The 19,135-nt window shown below is 37.6% G+C and overlaps 1 protein-coding gene across 3 annotated transcripts in view; it reads left to right on the top strand.

Moving 5' to 3' along the window:
* Positions 1-743: 743 nt before the first annotated feature.
* ABCB7 (ATP binding cassette subfamily B member 7) overlaps positions 744-19,135 on the top strand; it is a 107,062-nt gene continuing 88,670 nt past the window's right edge. Inside the window, exon 1 of one of the 3 annotated variants that reach the window (XM_054471378.2) lies at positions 744-1,152. In XM_054471378.2, the coding sequence (XP_054327353.1) occupies positions 985-1,152 (168 nt within the window). In that variant the 5' untranslated portion in view covers positions 744-984. The remainder of the gene's footprint in view (positions 1,153-19,135) is intronic. The other 2 variants (XM_054471379.2, XM_054471380.2) reach the window with 2 other exon arrangements.

The raw sequence follows: 19,135 nt of genomic DNA, 5'->3' as shown, positions 1-19,135 counted from the left end.
GTTGGAGAATGCAGCAGTGAATATAAAATTGCAACTGCATTATTGTCTCCGGGGTTTCACATAACATTTACAACTGGAAATGCAGTTTCCTAGATAACTGTAAACAAATTTTGACATTTTGTTGGATAATAGTGGTGACAAAAGAATATAAGCCTGTCTTTAAACATGGTCTTCTCTCCACACATTTCACTTTACCACCCTTCAGCCAACCTAAGCGATTTTTCAAGAATTAGGGACGCTGCAAAAACCAAAGCGAAGAGTTAGAAAGAGTGACAAAACTAGTAAAGATGTCTGTAGTCTCTCTCTGTGTGTGTGTGTGTGTGTGTGTGTGTGTGTGTGTGTGTGTGTGTGTGTGTGTGTGACTGTCCCACGAGGAACAGACCAAAGGAAAACTGCCCCAAGGTTTGCTCAACAGAGAACAATCAGCAAAGTAAAAGTCCTTACAGGACAGAGAAGCAGTAAATCTTACAGCTGAAGCCTCCTCCCAGGGGAAATTAACGTCTGTAGTTTAATCTTTCCTTAATTCAGAGGGGAGTGAAGATAAGAATATGCATAGGGAAAATGGAGAGAGAGGAGCGTGACATTGAGTTGGAGGAGGTAAGACAGTATTATGACAGACAAGATGCGGTTGACAGATTTAGCAGATACAATATTTGGGACACACGCATGAAGAAATGATTCGTTGTTTACGTGAAATTGAAACTTAACTAGGTAGGCATCCTGTATTTCATCTGGCAACTCCAGGAAAAGAGAAAAATACAGTGTTACTCCAATATTTCCATGTGTAAGGAAAACAATCAAAGCTCGGCTCTAAGGAAAAACAAATAAAAGAGGCTGCGCAAATGCATCCGAATCTTCAAACACAATCCATTTCCGGTCTGGGGCCCTGGGAAAACAAGGAGAGGAGAGACAAATAAGGTAGCCGAATTCAGTCCGCCAGTGTCCCATAATCCTCTTCTCTCGGTTCCTCTTTCCTCGCTCAAGATGGCGCTGCCCGCGGTGCATTCTTGGCGCTGGGCGGCTGCGGCGGCTGCTTTCGAAAAGCGCCGGCACTCCGCGATTCTGATCCGGCCTTTAGTCTCTGTTAGCGGCTCAGGTCCGCAGTGGAGGCCACATCAACTCGGCGCCTTGGGAACCACTCGAGCCTACCAGGTGAGATGCCATTGACATGGAAGAATAGGGTGAAGGGCAAGGGGACCTGTAGGGAAAAGGTTGCCCTCGTGACCTCGGGGCAGAGAGAGCACCAAGAAGAAAGTCATGGCTAACTCGGAGCAGCAGTAAGTGAAGGAAATTAACGTCAGTAATTTGAGGAAAGGGCGAAGAAGAAAACCTTTGAGTTCAGCAAAGGGAAACGGGGCAGGAGGTTCTGGGCAGAGGACACCTGGAGCGCTGGAGGCTCTCGTAGGAGTCATAGTTTTTCTCTCATATTAAGAGTTGGGGTAGACACCATTCCCAGCCTGCTTGCCTTTCTAAATACGAGGAAAACTGGGTTATTTTCCCCAATTAGTAATGGAATTTGGGACAGTTTATCTGTGGTTCAGATTTTACTCAGTTGGAATTAGCAATTCGGAGAGCACTGTAATGACAGCAAGCTATCTATAAACAAGTGGCGCCAGTTAACTCCCTTGCTGACAGGCGTGCTTCTTGATAGGCCAAAACCGTAACTATCTTTCCAAAACATAGACCGCCCTAAATTCTTGTATAAATATGACTGTCCCAGATCTGAAAAGTACAGCGATGTTCTCTGTGCACATGTCATTTTGGAAGCCATAGGCTACTTATCCTTAACTTACGAATGTAGCTATGGTTGTAGTGCCTCCTAATATTTGAGCCCATTATTACCTCTCACTCAGGAACGGTTTTTTAAAAAATTATTTGTACTTAACTGTACTAAAGTATATCTTTTTATTTTCTGTGTATTGACAAGAGGTTTAATTGCCACCACTTATTTATCAGTATCACTTTAAAATATTGTCAGTTTTGTATGAGAAACAACCTCTTAAATTTTGATTCTTCATCTACAAATATTTAACGTCTACCTTGTACATAGCCGTGTGCTAGATGATAGGGTACTAAGAGAGACATACAGTTATGCCTTCAAGGATTGTACAGTTTAGTTAAGGAGATTGGATCTATGCATTACAAAAATAACTGAAAAACACAGTGGTAGGTTAATTAGCAAATGAATAGTATGTACAATAAAGGCTATAGGCATCCAGAGGAAATAGTGATAATTAAGGACCAGGTTATAAAGAGTATTTCATGCTGGTGATGGAACTGGGGAGAATATTCTGAACAGGGAGAATAGGGAATGACACTAAGCATGTGGAAGGCTGATGGAATGAAATTTATAGTTCATTCTGTAATTATTGAACACCTCTACAGGAGCAAACAAAATAAAAGTCCTGTCTTTAAAGAGCTTAAAATCTAGTGGGAAATATGTAAATTAATCGGCAATTAAAATATAGTGGAGCTGTGTAATAATGGGAAAGGTACAAGGTATGGGACAGTATATGTGAGGGGTATTAAGTCTAATCTTAAGGTAGGGAAGATTGCCTTAAGTAACCGATACCTAAGGCAAGAGCTGAAAAATTAGAAGTTAGCCAGTTAAAGAAAGAATCGCATGTGCACAGGCCCACAAGTCAGAGAGAACATGGACCTCTTCTAGAACTGCATGTAGTTTAGACTGTAGTGAGTCATTCAAGATAGGAAATAGCAGATTAGGCTAAAGAAGCAAATCTAGATGATTTTATTAAGGTTTTTAAAGTATTTTATGGTTGAAAGTTTCTAACACATGATCTCTTGGGAATGGTTTTTGTTCTGTAGTTCTCCAATAAGGCAGATGAAGTTAAGATAAAATTTGTAGGACTTTCTTAAGCTGGAAGAATGAGGGGGAAGAGGGAAAAGGAGAAGTTATTAGGAATCTCAGAGGAGGCAATGGCAATACAAATTTAGCTTTCTCTCTTTCCATGAACGCTATCTCCACAACTTCCTTCTTCCACTCTGTTCTTTACATCCTACCATTTCCTTTAGTTACCATTTCCTCAGTGTGCAAAACAAGGAAAAGATGTTACCTTTGTTTTCTGTTTCTTAAAGGCATGGAACTCTTGCCATCCTTTTTTTAAAATATGGATTTAACAGGGTGAGAAAGGATGATTACAAAGTTTTCAAAGTAGAAGCTGAGGTAACCTGAGATACCTGCAAATTCGTGACTTGTGATTAAGATTACAAAATAATTATTGAGTTCATACTTTTAGGATGATCATTAGTATATAGCGTAATATTTTAGAGCTGAAAGGAACCTTAGAGCAGTGTTATGAAATAATGTTAGTGGGTTGGATTAGCACTTTTTTAGATGAAATTCAGTAGAATATAAAGAAAATAGCAGTGCATTTTACATCTTAAGTGAAGTATTGTTTCATGAACTTTTATGTGTGTATATACACACACTATATATATTATATATATATATACACACACACACACACACACACACACACAGAGTACCACATGTGTGTGATTACTGGAATTCATTGTAAAATGTATTTCTCACCCAGTATATGCTCTAGACCTGGGCTGTGGAATATGGTAGTTCTTTTGGATAGGTACTATTTTGTTTTCATTTGTTGGTCTGACCTCATGGACAAAGAATGGGAGCTTTAATTTCTCCCAGTAGCAAGTTCCACCTTCCTCTTCTTCCACCATTGGCTGCTAAGAGTTAGCCGAGTAGATAAAAGTTAAAATACTTTACTCCTGGCTTTCATATTAACTGAAGTGGGAATATAATAACAACACTAGGGAAATAATCCTCCTATTCTACATTTTAGAGGTTCTAGTTCATATTTAAATTTAACAATATAAGATGCCTATGAAGAAACTACAGTGATTACTCAACAGTCCCAAAACGTACTAAAAGAATAAAAAACAGAACTTATCCATCCTGGCTAACATGGTGAAACCTCGTCTGTACTAAAAATACAAAAAAAAATTAGCCGGGCGTGGTGGTGGGCTCCTGTAGTCCCAGCTACTTGGGAGGATGAGGCAGGAGAATGGCGTGAACCCGGGAGGCGGAGCTTGCAGTGAGCCGAGATCGCGCCACTGCACTCCAGCCTGGGCGACAGAGCAAGACTCCGTCTCAAAAACAAACAAACAAACAACAACAACAAAACAGAACTTACAAGAGAAATAAGGGTGTCTTTAAGTGGATTATAGATCATGGAACTGAAAAGGGTGAGAGGTGATTCAGTGACATTTAAAGTACCTGAAGCGGCCTGGTGCAGTGGCTCATGCCTGTAATCCCAGCACTTTAGGAGGCCAAGGCAGGTGGATCACCTGAGGTCAAGAGCTCCAGACCAGCCTGACCAGCATGGTGAAACCCCGTCCATACGAAAAATACAAAAAACAGCTGGGCATGGTCACGTGCACCTGTAGTCCCAGCTACTCAGGAGACTGAGACAGGAGAATTGCTTGAACCCTGGCGGCGGAGATTGCAGTGAGCCGAGTTCGCGCCACTGTACTCCAGCCCGGGCGACAGAGCGAGACTTCCTCTCAAAAAAAAAAAAAAAAAAAAAAAAGCACCTGAAGGGGTTATTTGTAGTTCAGTGATGCCTAAACTTAACTGGAACATTAGGTTATGATACAAAGATGTGGACTTCATTTGCAGGACTTCATTTGCAGGAAGAGGGATTTAATGTGCATATGAGAAGTAATTTCTTAGACTAATAGTCTATCTTAGTGTATTTGGGCTGGTATAACAAAATACCATAAACTACATGACTTATAAGCAAGAGCAATTTATTTCTCACAGTTGAAGGTGCTGACAGATTTAGTGTCTGGTGAGGTCTTGAGGTTCATAGGCGGTGCCTTTTAGCTGTGTCCTCACGTGGTAGAAGAGACAAGGCAGATCTTTGGCCCCTCTTATAAGGGGACTAATCCTGTTTATGAGAGTTCTACTCTCCAAGTCCTAATCACCTCCCAATGGCTCCACCTTTTAATACCATCACATTGGTGATTAAGTTTCAATATAGGAATTTTAGGGGGACACAAATGTTAAAAGCATAGTCCTTTTATTAGGAGACCAAGAAAGACTTTTAAAATTATTAAACAATAATTTACTGTCATTAGAAAAATATTAGCTATTAGGAAGCAGCCAGCTTGGTTTTGAAAAGAGCAAGACATACCAAACCAATTCTTCATATGAGTGACAGTCTGTCTTGATTTCAACATGGCTTTTAATTGTCCCCTACATTGTTCTCATGCAGTAAGCTTGGAAGGAATGATATTGAATACTATTAAGGGGTCTTGAGGTAGGAGTAAGCCTTACTGTAAAGAAAATACAGATGACTTAAAAGATTTTTATTTCTAAATGTTAAAAATAATGAAATAACTGGTGTGCAAAGGGCATAACTTGGTATTGTGGGGTGAACACTGGACCAGAACACTTGACCGCCTGAGCTCTATTTGTACTGTTAATTATCTTGAACAGATAACTTGTTCTTTTGGACATCAGATCCTGTAAACTAGTAACATTTGACTACCAGATCTCTAAGGTTTCTTGCAACGCTATTGTTTCTTTACTGTAATCCTTTAGGACCAGCCCTTTTTATATAGGACCTCTACTTTGTGATCCTAGTTTACTACTGGTGTAGTATTCAGGAGCAACATAGGGTAAGTTTATGTTCACATGAATTTTTAATGGGACAAATTTGTATTGTTCTTGTCATATTTGTATATCTAAGAGTAGGAATAGAAAAATGGAATTTAATTATGAGTTTAGTATTTGGTAGTGTTGGGAAGATGGAAGTAGTGTGGAGGAAAAAGTAAGCTAGGTTCTGAAATCATCTAGGATGGTAGAAATAGATTCTAAGTGGTGGTGAAGAATAGCAGCAATGCTATAAAAGTTGTAAATAAAGATATACCTTACATGGGCTGTATATGATAAGGAATGGAAAGTGGCACTGGGGCTTGAGAAGAGAAATTCAGGGGATTCTTTATTCAGATATAGTCATTTTGTCTTCACAGTAATCCGGTTAGGTAGGTGAACATTTCTTTGTAGTAGCAACGGCCTCTTCTGTCCTTTTCAGTCCCTTAACTTCTGCCCTAGTTTTAGACCCTTATTACTTTATGCATGGGTTTTGTCCCTGCTTTCAGGGACTTGCCCTTTCAATCCATCCTATACAGCACGTCTAGATTATTCTTCCTAAGGCATGACTTTTATCCCATCACTTCCCTGCATAAACTTCAGTGGGCTTTACATCTTAGCCTTAAAAATTTCCACCTAACTAGATTGCTAGCCATATTGTAAGCTGTTTCTCTACAAATACCCTGTCCCTCCAGTCACCCTATATTGTTCCCTGTTCCTTGGACCGTGTGCTTTTTTGTGTCTGTTCTTTTTTTTATGCCATACCCTATGTCTGAAATGCCCTCTCTCTAACTCATGACTATTTTTCAAATGTTAGTTCAAAGGTCAGTCCGTTCCCTGAAACCATTCCTTATAAGCTAATAAGACTTTGATTTCTCCCTCCTCTGAACTCCTACAACACTTTTTCGTACAAGTAGTTATGTATCTTGTGGAGGAGATAAGATTTTATGTGCCTAAAAGGCGAATATATTCCAATCATCTTTTTGTTTTTATCTTCCACAGAGCTAGGCACGGTATGTTACATGTAATAGGCAATCAGAAAATATATGTAAAATGAATGATTAAACTCTATAACCAAACCAAAACAAAAGTCTAACATAATAATTAATAATATTTGTTCTGCTGCTATACATTTGGAATTGAAAGCTAACTTTCTTCAGGGCAACCTCATAAGTTTGTCCATTGCATTTCTGTCATTAGGCATATGGTACCGTGGTGGAGTAGCATCACTGATTGTTGTCAGTTTTAGTTCAATAACCAAAGCACACTTACTTTTTATCCTAAAATTTTTGAGTTATTTGTGAGCATCATTTGCTAAGATAAAGTGACTTACAGGATAAAATTCTTTGAGGAATAAGATATAAAAATTTGCTGTTTGTAGAAATTTTAACTGCACACTGTATTTTGGGATGTTCATTAGTCCTCTGATTAAGTTTTCTTTACGATATCTAGAGAGGGATGGATATTAGAGTAGGGAAACTGCATCCTAAGGGTATAGTTCCTTAGGTGCTGATGTTTTGGGAGAGCAGCTTTTAAACTTATGCTTTTCAAAGCATATTAGAAAAAGACAAGGTGAAGCTTCAATTTTGGTTTACTTATCAAATTGTTTTTACTGATCTTGAGTAACTTATACTATAATATTGTAATATATTTATATTTTTGAGTGCATGAGTATTTGCTAAGTATGAACTCTTTCTTCAACTACTCTGACTATAGTGACTTAACAACTGTGCATGTACATGTGTGCTTGCCTGCTACGTTTGCCATAACACTACAGATTGGGTGGCTTATACAACAGAAATGTATTTTCTCACAGTTCTGGAACCCATGAAGTCCAAGATGAAGGTGTCAGTAGAGTTTATTTCTTCTGAGGTCTCTCTCCTTGGCGTGTAGATGGCCATCTTATACCTCTGTCTTCACATTGTCTTTTCCCCTGTGTGTGTCTGTGTCCTGATATCCTCTTCTTAGAAGTTTACTGGTCATATTGGATTAAGGCCCACCTTAATGACCTCATTGAACTTTAATTACCTCTTTAAGGGCCCTGTTTCCAAATATAGTCACATTCTGAAGTATTAGAGGTTAGGACTTCAACATATAAATTTGTGGGGGCGGGGAGTACACAATTCAGACCATAACAATGTGTGTATGTGTTTGTATGTGTGTGTATGTATATGCAAATGCATAGAAAATTGGAAAGATATACTCCAGTCTGGTAAAAGTGGTTACCTCGGGGGTGGGGGGGGTTTGGGATTTTAAAAGACAAAAAAAAATTTAATTTGCTATTATGGATACACAGACATAGTTTGATATACTGTACTTGTTTTTACAGTGAGAAAAATATTTCATGTTTAAGCTTTTCAACTGATGAACTGACCTTTTTGAGTAGGTTGTATTATGTTCATTTATTTGAAGTCCAATTTGTTTTGTCTACTAGTAGTAATGCATTTTATCATCTCTGTAACTTTTATATTATTTGTTTATTTTTTATTTTTTCGCGATGGAGTCGTGCTCTGTCACCCAGGTTGGAATGCAGTGGCACAGTCTTGGCTCACTGCCACCTCTGCCTCCCAGGTTCAAGCGATTCTCCTGCCTCAGCCTCCCAAGTAGCTGGGATTACAGGCGCACACCACCACACCTGGCTAATTTTTGTATTTTTAGTAGAGATAGGGTTTTGCCATGTTGGCCAGGCTAGTCTCGAACTCCTGACCTCAGGTGATCCGCCCACCTCGGCCTTCCAAAGTGCTGGGATTACAGGCCTGAGCCACCACGCCTGGCCTTGTAACTTTTATTTTAAGTTCAGGAGTACATGTGCAGGTTTGTTACATAGGTAAACTTATGTCATGGAGGTTTGTTGTACAAATTATTTTATCACCCAGGTATTAAGCCTAGTACCCATTAGTTATTTTTTCTGATCCTGTCCCTTCTTCCACCTTCCACCCTCTGATAGGCCCCAGTGTCTGTTGTTCCCTTCTATGTGTCTATGTGTTCTCATCATTTAGCTCCTACTTATAAATGAGAATGTGTAGTACTTAGTTTTCTGTTCCTGTGTTAATTTGCTAAGGATAATGGCGTCCAGCTCCAGCCATGTCACTGCAAAGGACATGATCTTGTTCTTTTTTATGGCTGCATAGTATTCCATGATATATTTGTACCACATTTTCTTTATCCAGTCTGTCATTGATAGGCATTTGGGTTGATTCCATGTCTTTGCTATTGTGCATAGTACTGCAATGAACATATGCATATATGTGTCTTTATAATAGAATGATCTATATTCCTTGGGGTACATACCCAGTAATAGGATTGCTGGGTCAAATGGTAATTCTGTTTTTCATTCTTTGAGGAATTGCCACACTGCTCTCCACAGTAGTTGAACTAATTTACACTCCCACCAACAGTGCATATAAGTGTTCCTTTTTCTCCATAACCTCACCAGCATCTGTTATTTTTTGACTTTAATACTAGCCATTCTGACTGATGTTAGATGGTGTTTCATTGTGGTTTTGATTTGCATTTCTCTAATGATTAGTGATGTTGAGCATTTTTTTTTTTCGTATTCTTGTTGGCTGCATGTATGTCTTCTTTGGAAAAGTGTTTTTTTCATATACTTTGTCCACTTTTTATGGTTTTTTTTCTTGTAAATTTGTTTAAGTTCCTTATAGATGCTGGATATTAGAGCTTTGTTGGATGCATATTTGCAAAAATTTTCTCCCATTCTATAGGTTGTCTGCTTACTCTGTTGACAGTTTCTTTTGCTGTGCAGAAGCTCTTTAGTTTAATTAGATCTCATTTGTCAATTTTTACTTTTGTTGCAGTTGCTTTTGTTGTTTTTGTCATGAAATCTTTTCCTGTGTCTCTGTCCTGAATGGTATTACTTAGGTTGTCTTCCATGGTTTTTATACTTTTGGATTTTACATTTAAGTATTTAATCCATCTTGAGTTAATTTTTGTATATGGTATAAGGAAGGCTCCAATTTCAATCTTTGGCATGTGGCTAGCCAGTTATCCCAGCACCATTTATTGAATAGGGACTCCTTTCCCCATTGCTTGTTTTTGTCAGGTTTGTTGAAGATGTTATGGTTGTAGGTGTTAGGCCTTATTTCTGGAGTCTCTATTCTGTTCCTTTGGTCTGTGTGTCTGTTTTTGTACCAGTACCATGCAGTTTTGGTTACTGTAGCCTTGTAGTATAGTTTGAAATCAGGTAATGTGATACCTCCAGCTTCATTCTTTTTGCTTAGGATTGCCTTGGCTATTTGGATTCTTTTTTGTTTCCATTTGAATTTTAAAATAGTTGTCTCTAGTTCTGTGAACAATGTCAATGGTAGTTTAATAGGAGTAGCATTGAATCTATAAATTGCTTTGGGCAGTATAACCATTCTGACTATATTGATTCTTCCTATTTATGAGCATGAAATGTTTTTCCATTTGTTGGTGTCATCTCTGATTTCTTTGAGTAGTGGTTTGTAGTTCTCCTTATAGAGATCTTTCACCTCCTTATAGTTAGCTGTATTCCTACGTATTTTATTTTCTCTGTGGCAATTGTAAATGGAAGTTTGTTCCTCATTGGTGCTTGGCTTGACCGTTGTTGGTGTATAGGAATGCTAGTGATTTTTGTTTTTATTTTTTTATCTTTTTATTTTTATTTTTGCTTTTTTAGAGCCAGCCTTGACTCACTGCTAGTGATTTTTGCACATTGATTTTGTGTCCTGAGACTTTGCTGAAGTTGTTCATCAGATTAATAAGCTTTTGGGCTGACACTATGGAGTTTTCTAGATATAGGATCATGCCATCTGCCAACAGGGATAGTTTGACTTCTTCTCTTCCTATTTGGATGCCCTTTATTTCTTTCTCTTACCTGATTGCCCTGGCCAGAACTTCCAATACCGTGTTGAATAGGAGTGGTGAGAGAGGGCATCCTTGTCTTGTGCTGGTTGTCAGGGGAATGCTTCCAGCTTTTCCCATTCAGTATGATGTTGTGATGTTGGCTGTGGGTTTGTCACATATGGCTCTTCATATTTTGAGGTATGTTCCTTCAATATCTAGTTTATTGAGAGTTTTTAACATGAATAGATGTTGAATTTTATTGAAAGCCTTTCTGTATCTATTGAGATAATCATGTGGTTTTTGTCTTTACTTCTGTTTATGTGATGAATCACATTTATTGATTTGGGTGTGTTGAACCAACCTTGAGTCCTGGGGATAAAGCCTACTTGATTGTGGTGGATAAGCTTTTTGATGTGCTGATGGATTTGGTTTGCCAGTATTTTGTTGAGGATTTTTGCATCAGTGTTCGTTAAGGATATTGGCCTGAGGTTTTTTTTGGTGTTGTGTCTCTGCCAAGTTTTGGTATGAGGATGATGCTGGTCTCAGAATGAGTTAGGGAGGAGTTCCTTCTCCTCAATTTTTTGGAATAGTTTCAGTATGAATGGTACCAGCTCTTTGTACATTTGGTAGAATTCAGCTGTGAATCTGTCTTGTCTTGGGCTTTTTGTGGTTGGTAGGCTATATATTACTGCCTCAAGTAAAGAACTCATTATTGGTCTGTTCAGGGATTCAGTTTCTTCCTGGTTCATGGAGATCCTCCCATACTCTGAGCGATCACTCCTGCTTGTGGGACATAGAGAAGGCACCAAGATCTGAGATGGCCAGCACCCTGTCCCAGAATAAAAAAAGTCTTTAATGCGTTTATAAAGCATTCCTGGAAGTATTTGCTGCTTTTAAATGTAACCAGTTTTTGGTTGTTACTTCATTGCGAAATTGGGAGATTCTTTGGAAATTGAGTCCCCGTGTTTCCTATTCATTTCAGTGGTTTCTCTTCTTGCTGTGCATATTTGATTCTGCATATTTGATTCTGCCTAATAAAGAGCTATTTATACTTAGGTTTCTTTTTTTCAAAATCAAGTTTTTATATTAAAAAAAATTACAAAAACAGTGCAAACCCACTACTGAAAGATTAGAAAATACAGAAAAGCCAAAAAAAAAGCAGCTATGCTAATAGGTCAGTATAACCTATACTTTTAATAATACCAGCTAATATTTTTATAGTGTTTTACTTTACAAAATGCTTTAAAATTTTACTTTTTCTTGCTTCTACTTATTTATTTAGTGGTTTTCACCAGGATCAGAAAAAAGGCTCCCTATTGATTAGAGCTTTACTCTAATACAGTAGATACTAGCCATATGTAGTTATTTAAATTTCAATTAAAATTAAATTAAAGATTTAGTAACTTAGTCATACTAGACATAATTCAAGTGCTCAATAGCCACATGTGGCTAAGTAGCTATTATATTTCACCGCACAGAATATTTCTGTCATCACTGAAAGTTTTCTTGTACATGGCCATTCTAGAAAGCAATTTTAAGTAGGGAGTGACATTATCAAATTTGTTTTAGGACTGTGATTCTGGGTGCAGTTTGAGGGAAAGATTAGAAATAGGCAAGGATTGGAGATAGGGACATTAATTAAGAGAATATTGAAGTAATATAGGAGAGAAGTGATAAGTGCCTGCATTGCCTGTCATGAGGTAGCATTGTCAAGATTTGTTACCAAGTATTCTTGTATCATGGAAAGAAGACAGGGCTTTGAAGCAGGAGAGTGTTAACCTTATCTTAGTTATTTTATCTCAGTCTCAGTGTTTTTAGACTATAAATGGGTATTTGAATAAAAATTTTCTTACCCATCTGATATGGTTTGGCTGTGTCCCCACCTAAATCTCATCTTGAATTATAACTCCTGCAATTCCCACATGTTGTGGGAGGTGATTGAATTATGGGGGCAACTCTTTTTCTGTGCTGTTCTCGTGATAGTGAATAAGTCTTACGAGATCTGATGGTTTTATAAGGGACAGTATCCCTACACAAGCTCTCTTTGCCTGCCATTATTAATGTGAGATGTGACTTGCTCCTCCTTGCCTTCTGCCATGATTGTGAAGCCTCCTCAATCATATGGAACTGTAAGTCCATTAAACCTCTTTTTCTTCCCAGTCTCGGGTATGTCTTTATCAGCAGCGTGAAAATGGACTAATACAGTAAATTGGTACTGGTAGAGTGGGGCACTGCTGAAAAGATAACTGAAAATTTGGAAGTGACTTTGGCACTGGGTACCAGGCAGAGGTTGGAACAGTTTGGAGGGCTCAGAAGAAGACAGGAAAATGTGGGAAAGTTTGGAACTCCCTGGAGACTTGTTGAATGACTTTGACCAAAATGCTGATAATGATAATGGACAATGAAATGCAGGCTGAGGTGATCTCAGATGGAAATGAGGAACTTGTTGGGAGCTGGAGCAGAGATGACTCTTGGTATGTTTTAGCAAAGAGACTGGTGGCATTTTGCCCCTGCCCTGTAGATTCGTGGATCTTTGAACTTGAGAGAGATGATTTAGGGCATCTAGCAGAAGAAATTTCTAAGCAGCAAAGCATTCAAGAGGTGATTTGGGTGCTGTTAAAAGCATTCAGTTTTAAAAGGGAAACAGAGCCCTTTGTGCTTCCATAATTCATTGCTTTGATAAATAGAGTAAATCTATTTAAATAAACCTATTGTAAAACTCTTTGAAACAAATTCTTAAGTGTTACCAGCTTAGAATATTGTCATATATGTAAAAACAGTAAAATCAAACTATATTCTGTTTCTAGAGTTTATCACTACCTAATACAGCTCTATGTTTTCAAAAAGAACATGCTACCAGTCTTTTAACAAACCGTTATTGGGCACCTGCCATTTGGCATACATTCTACTAGGCACTGGGGCTATAGCCGTGAATAAGACACAGCCTTGCCCTCCAGGAATTCACAGTTTAAAGGAGAAAACAGGTAGGCAAACCAACACTTTAAGGTGTGGTAAATGCTTTTGTAGAGCGACGTGCAGGATTTTATATGAGCCCGGAGATGGGGAACCACCTTCAGTCCAGGGAGGTCAGGAAAGACTTTGCAGGTGAACAATTTGTAGATGAATATTGAAGTCTTTAGGTAGATGTTGGACTGGTGGATGAATGGGGAAAGGCTAATTTAAAAACACCTTGGGGGGAGATTCTTTGAAAGTGTGCAAACATCATATTTCTTTCTAAACTTTCAGTAGCTAATTTTAGCATGCATCAGTGGATCTTGTCTGCAATTATTACTGTGGTGTTTGCCTAATTACAGTTGGCCCTCCATATCCATGGGTTCCGCATCTGTGGATTCAATCAACTGCAGATTAAAATATTTGGAGAAAAATGATGGTAGCATCTACTGAATATTTACAGACTTTTTTCCCTTGTCATTATTTCTAAAACAATACAGTATAACAACTATTTATATAGCATTTACATTGTATTAGGTACTATAAGTAATATAGAGATGATTTAAGGTATACGGGAGGATGTGCATAGGTTATACATAAATACTACACCACTTTATATAAGGGCCTTGAGCATCTGTGGATTGTGGTATGTATAGGGGTTCCTGGAACCAGTCTCCCACAGATACTGTGGGACAACTGTCTGTTTTTCTGTTTCCCTCATTCCTTCTACATTTGTTAATTGGAATTTTTCTGTAAGGAAGAGATGTCCCTTCTCCCTCATTTAATTGTTAATTTATTTATACCCGGATGGATCCACAGATGTTAATTATATTCTATGAGTTAAAATCTGTTACATTAATTATATATTTTGTTGCTCTATTTTTCCAGGTTTGGGCTATTGGGAGATCCTTTTAGGTTGGCTCCTGTTTCCTTTGGACATGCCCTCATCTTTTTCCAAGCATTTCTTTACTTTCTGGCATCACACAATGCTCCAGGTTCATCTTATATTTTCCCTGCACTGGCCCTGAAATCAGCCCCCTTTCTGGAGGGCGGTTTGTCAGAATGAATCAAAAACCTTAAAAAAAAATTTCACCCTCTTTGACCCAACAATTCTACTTCTAAGAAACTGTCTTAAGGAAACAATCAGGAAAGTGCACAAATGTTTATACGTTAATATACAGATACTCTTTACTGTGTTATTTGTAGTGCTCAAAGTTGAAAACAGCTTTTGTATCTGACACTGGGATTGGTTAAATAAATTATGGTTCAGCCATCAGTTCACCGATCTTGGAACTGATGTTTTTCAACAATATTTAATGATGGGGAAAATGCATATGATCTAATATTCAGTGTAAAAAGCAGTCTACAAAATTCAGTAGGCCAAATGATTATATTAAAAAAAAACATATGCAAGAAACAGCGATTTAAAAAGAAGCACACCCAAATATAAAGACATTGTTTATCTCTGGGTGGTAGGATAATGGGTGACTGTTACGTTCTGTCATCTTCTCTATATTTTCCAAATTTTCTACAATGAACCCAACTTTCATTTTTGTGATGCTGAAATATGTTACAGTAAATACGTAGTTTGAGCCCAATTATTGTCTATTCTTTGCTGTGGCCTTTAAGTTTCTCAGCGAAGCAGCTGCCAGAACCTGAGCTGCTTTCTGTCTCCGAAGCTTGGTTTAGAATTAAAAGATGCTGAATTGATATCTTTTTTAGAGAAAAATGGAATTAAAAAATGCCAACATATTGACAAGAGGTGACTTTAGCTCATCTCTTATGTGCTCCACTCTCATCCTGAAACACATGAGAGTTAAGGGTTTTTGTCTTTGTTTTTAACCTTATGAGATTATGTCCTGGTGATAGAACTTCTACTTCATTCCACAACTCTCATGGGTAAAGTTAAGAAGAATAGGGAGACTTGGTGGTATAAAAGGATGAGAGAAACATTTGGTCTTGGTTTCTATTCTCTTCTAATTTTATTTTTGACTCTGAGTGTCTTTTCATGTCCTTTTCACATCCTGCCTTTAAATTAAAGAACGTATCAGAACAAGGTCAGAAAGTGAAGGTGGGAGTAAACCTTCACTCCCAATCCTGTTCTAGCCTTTTATCCTGGTTGTCTATAGAAAGGAGAGCAGAGACTTTCCAGATGGAAAATCCATTCTTATCCTGGGAGTAGATAAATGTTCATATCACTTCTTTTCATTGTTTTAAGGTTTAATTTTATCATATTTAATTGTTACCCCATTAATGGTTTATTTTAGTGTATAGTATTAAGTAAAGATCTCTTTTTTCCCATACTGATTTTAATATGAAGAATTTGTCAAACAGTAACTTTATATTTGGGTTTTTTTCAATATTTGGTACTTGATCTCATTAATTTCGCTATCCATATGTCAGTACCACACTGTTTCCTTTATTAGAGACAGGGTTTCACTATATTGCCCATGATGGACTTGAACCCCTGAACTCAAAGTATCCTCCTGCCTCAACCTCCCCAGTAGTTGAACTACAGGCATGCACCACCACACTCAGCTTCACACACCATTTATTTTACAATATAATGCAATATCTGATAGAATAAGTTTCTCCTTCCCAACACACTTACATTACTCCTCGTCTCCAAAATTTTCTTGGCTTGTCTCACTAGTTTATTCTTCCAGAGGAGCTATTAAAATAGTTTTGTCAAGATCTCCTTTAAAAATCCTGTAGAGATTTCTATTGGATTTCATTAAATCTATTAATTTGGGGAGCATCAATATCATCATATTGTATAATCTAGTATTTTTCTCCATTTATTTAAATTTTCTTTTATGTACTTTCGTAAAGTTTCGTAGCTTTGGTCATATGTGTCTTAAGTATTCTATACAAATTGATTGCTAATATGTGTATGTACAGTTGATATTGTGACAGTCTAACCCATATTATATTTTCTATAAACTGAGGGCATCTTCACAGTGCATTAAAATATGCAGAACTTTTGTACTAGCCTGTATGATTATACACTTACAGATTAAAAGCTTATATGTAGAAATCTGCCTAAATAACATCTATGAGAATCATTTGAGGAGGAAAGGAATTAAGTTAAATCAATGTTTATATGAGCATTTCCTCTGAGAAGCATTATGAAGTTTGGCATGGCAGATATAAAGAATACAAAGACATGTGCCCTGCCCTCATTGAGTATATAGAATAATTCAATAAAATGTAATGTGAGTTTAAACCTAAATAAAAATAAAGAAGACTTCAAGGACAGTTCAGAACCATATAAGAGATTACACGATTGACCAGTGAGTTTTGTAAACAGGTACTACTCTCAGATGAGAGAGTTACTTCAGGCTTGGAGAAGAGAGTGATGTGGAAAGGATTTAGGAAGGTGGTAAATTTTGACTGACATCTTGAGAGATGAATTTAAAGAAAGAGGAAGGGAGAAGACATTCTAGGCAAGATAACTGATGTCAGCAAATGTGCAAAGTGTGTTTGAAGGTTAGTGAATACATCAGTTCGAATAAAGTGTTCATGAAATAGAGATGGGAGAGACATGACTGAAAAGGTCAATTGGTGTCAGATCAACATAGAACTTAAATACCATTCCAAGGGTATTGGGATTAGTAGGGAGCTATTAGATAATTTTGAGCAGAAGGAATAAGGGTTTGAAGTGTTTTAGGAAGATTAATCAGTGGTATACAGCAGTGGTTCACAAATGTGAACCTGGGATTAGGTGCTGAGCTAGCTGCATCAGAATTACCTTAAGGTCTTAAAAATAGTTTCAGATCCTTGTATCACATCCCTGAAGATCCTTTTTTTTTTTTTGAGACGGAGTCTTGTTCTGTCACCCTGCTGAAGTGCAGTGGCTTGATCTCGGCTCACTGCAATCTCCACCTCCCGGGTTCAAGCGATTCCCCTGCCTCAGCCTCCCGAGTAGCTGGGACTACAGGTGCATACCACCATGCCCAGCTAATTTTTTGTATTTTGGAAGAGACAGGGTTTCACCATGTTGGCCAGGATGGTGTTGATCTCCTGACCTCATGATCCACCCACCTGTGTTCCCAAAGTGCTGGGATTACAGGCGTGAGCCACTGCGCCTGGCCTCATATACCTGAAAATTCTTGTTCAGCAAGTCTGGGATAATGTTCAAGAGTCTATATTTTTTAAAAGCTTCTGGTGGATTCTGATGTATATTCAGGCTTGGGAACTACTATTGTAAAAGATGTATGAAAAAGGAATACCAGTTAAAAAGCTATTCTATATGTCAAGTTACTTGTTAATAGCTGTGAAGTGATATAAAAGGTGTTTCTTCATTCCCTCCAGTATTAGTATCTGGTTTGGGAAAATCTTTATGAAGAGCTTTTATCGAGAGTTAATTAAAAAAAATTTTTTAAAGCAGTCAAAACTAAAACAAAACCCATTAAATACAGATTGAACAATACAATTGCCAGGCTTGATTTTGTGTGTGTGTGTACATATGTATATGTATAAATATGCATGTGTGTATACACACATAAATATGTACCTAACAGCTTCATAATGCATACTTTTTTTCTTTTGTTGGAACACGTGTGTGTGTGTGTGTATGAGGGTTGCAATTTCCTCACATCCTTGTCAACACTTGTTAACATCTATCTTTTTAAATTTTAGTTATACTGGTGGATGTGAAGTGATGTTTTATTGTGGTTTTGATTTGCATTCTCCTAATGACTAATGGTATTGAGCTTTTTTGTGTGTGTGTAAGCAAACATTTAGAAGATGTTTTTATTTTTTTCTTTCCAACTTTTAGGTTCAAAGGATACATGAGCAGGTTTGTTACATGGATAAACTGCATGCCATAGGGGATTAGTGTAAAGATAATTTTGTCACCCAGGTAATTAGCATAATACCCAATACATAGTTGTTCCATGCTCTCCCTCCTCCCATTGTCCACCCTCAAATAGGCTCTGGTGTCTATTGTCCCCTTCTGAGTGTCCATGTGTACTCAATGTTTAGCTCTCACTTAAAAATGAGAATATGCAATATTTGGTTTTCTCTTTCTATGTCTGTTAGCTTAGGATAATGGCCTCCAGCTCCATGTTGCTGCAAAGGACATGATCTCATTTTTTTATGGCTATGTGGTATTCCATAGTGTGTATGTACCACATTTTCTTTATTCAGTCCACCATTGATGGGCATCTAGGTTGATTACATATCTTTGCTATTGTGAATAGTGCTGCCACAAACATATGTAGGCATGTTTCTTTATGGTAGAAGGATTTATATTCCTTTGGGTGTATACCCAGTAATGAGATTGCTGGATGGAATGGTAATTCTATTTTAAGTTCTTTGAGAAATCTCCAGAATGCTTTCCACAATGGCTGAACTAACTTACATTCCCACCTGCTGTATATAAATGGTCCTTTTTCTGCAAAACCTTGCTAATATCTGTCATTTTTTGACTTTTTAGGAATAGCCATCCTGACTGGTATGAGATGGTATCTCATTGTGGGTTTGATTTGCATTTCTCTAATGATAAATGATGTTGAGTATTCCTTAATATGCTTGTTAGCCATGTGTTTGTTTTCATTTGAGAAGTGTCTGTTCATGTCCTTTGCACATTTTTAATGGGGTTGGTTGGTTTATGCTTCTTGGTTTATGTTCTTTATAGATTCTGGATATTAGACCTTTGTTGGATACATAGTTTGCAAATATTACCCCCCATTCTGTAGGTTGTCTATGTACTCA

The sequence above is a fragment of the Pongo pygmaeus genome, chromosome X (assembly GCF_028885625.2).
Source record: "Pongo pygmaeus isolate AG05252 chromosome X, NHGRI_mPonPyg2-v2.0_pri, whole genome shotgun sequence".
In the NCBI taxonomy this organism is placed as follows: Eukaryota; Metazoa; Chordata; class Mammalia; order Primates; family Hominidae; genus Pongo; species Pongo pygmaeus.
This window is presented reverse-complemented; position numbering and strand designations above follow the sequence as displayed.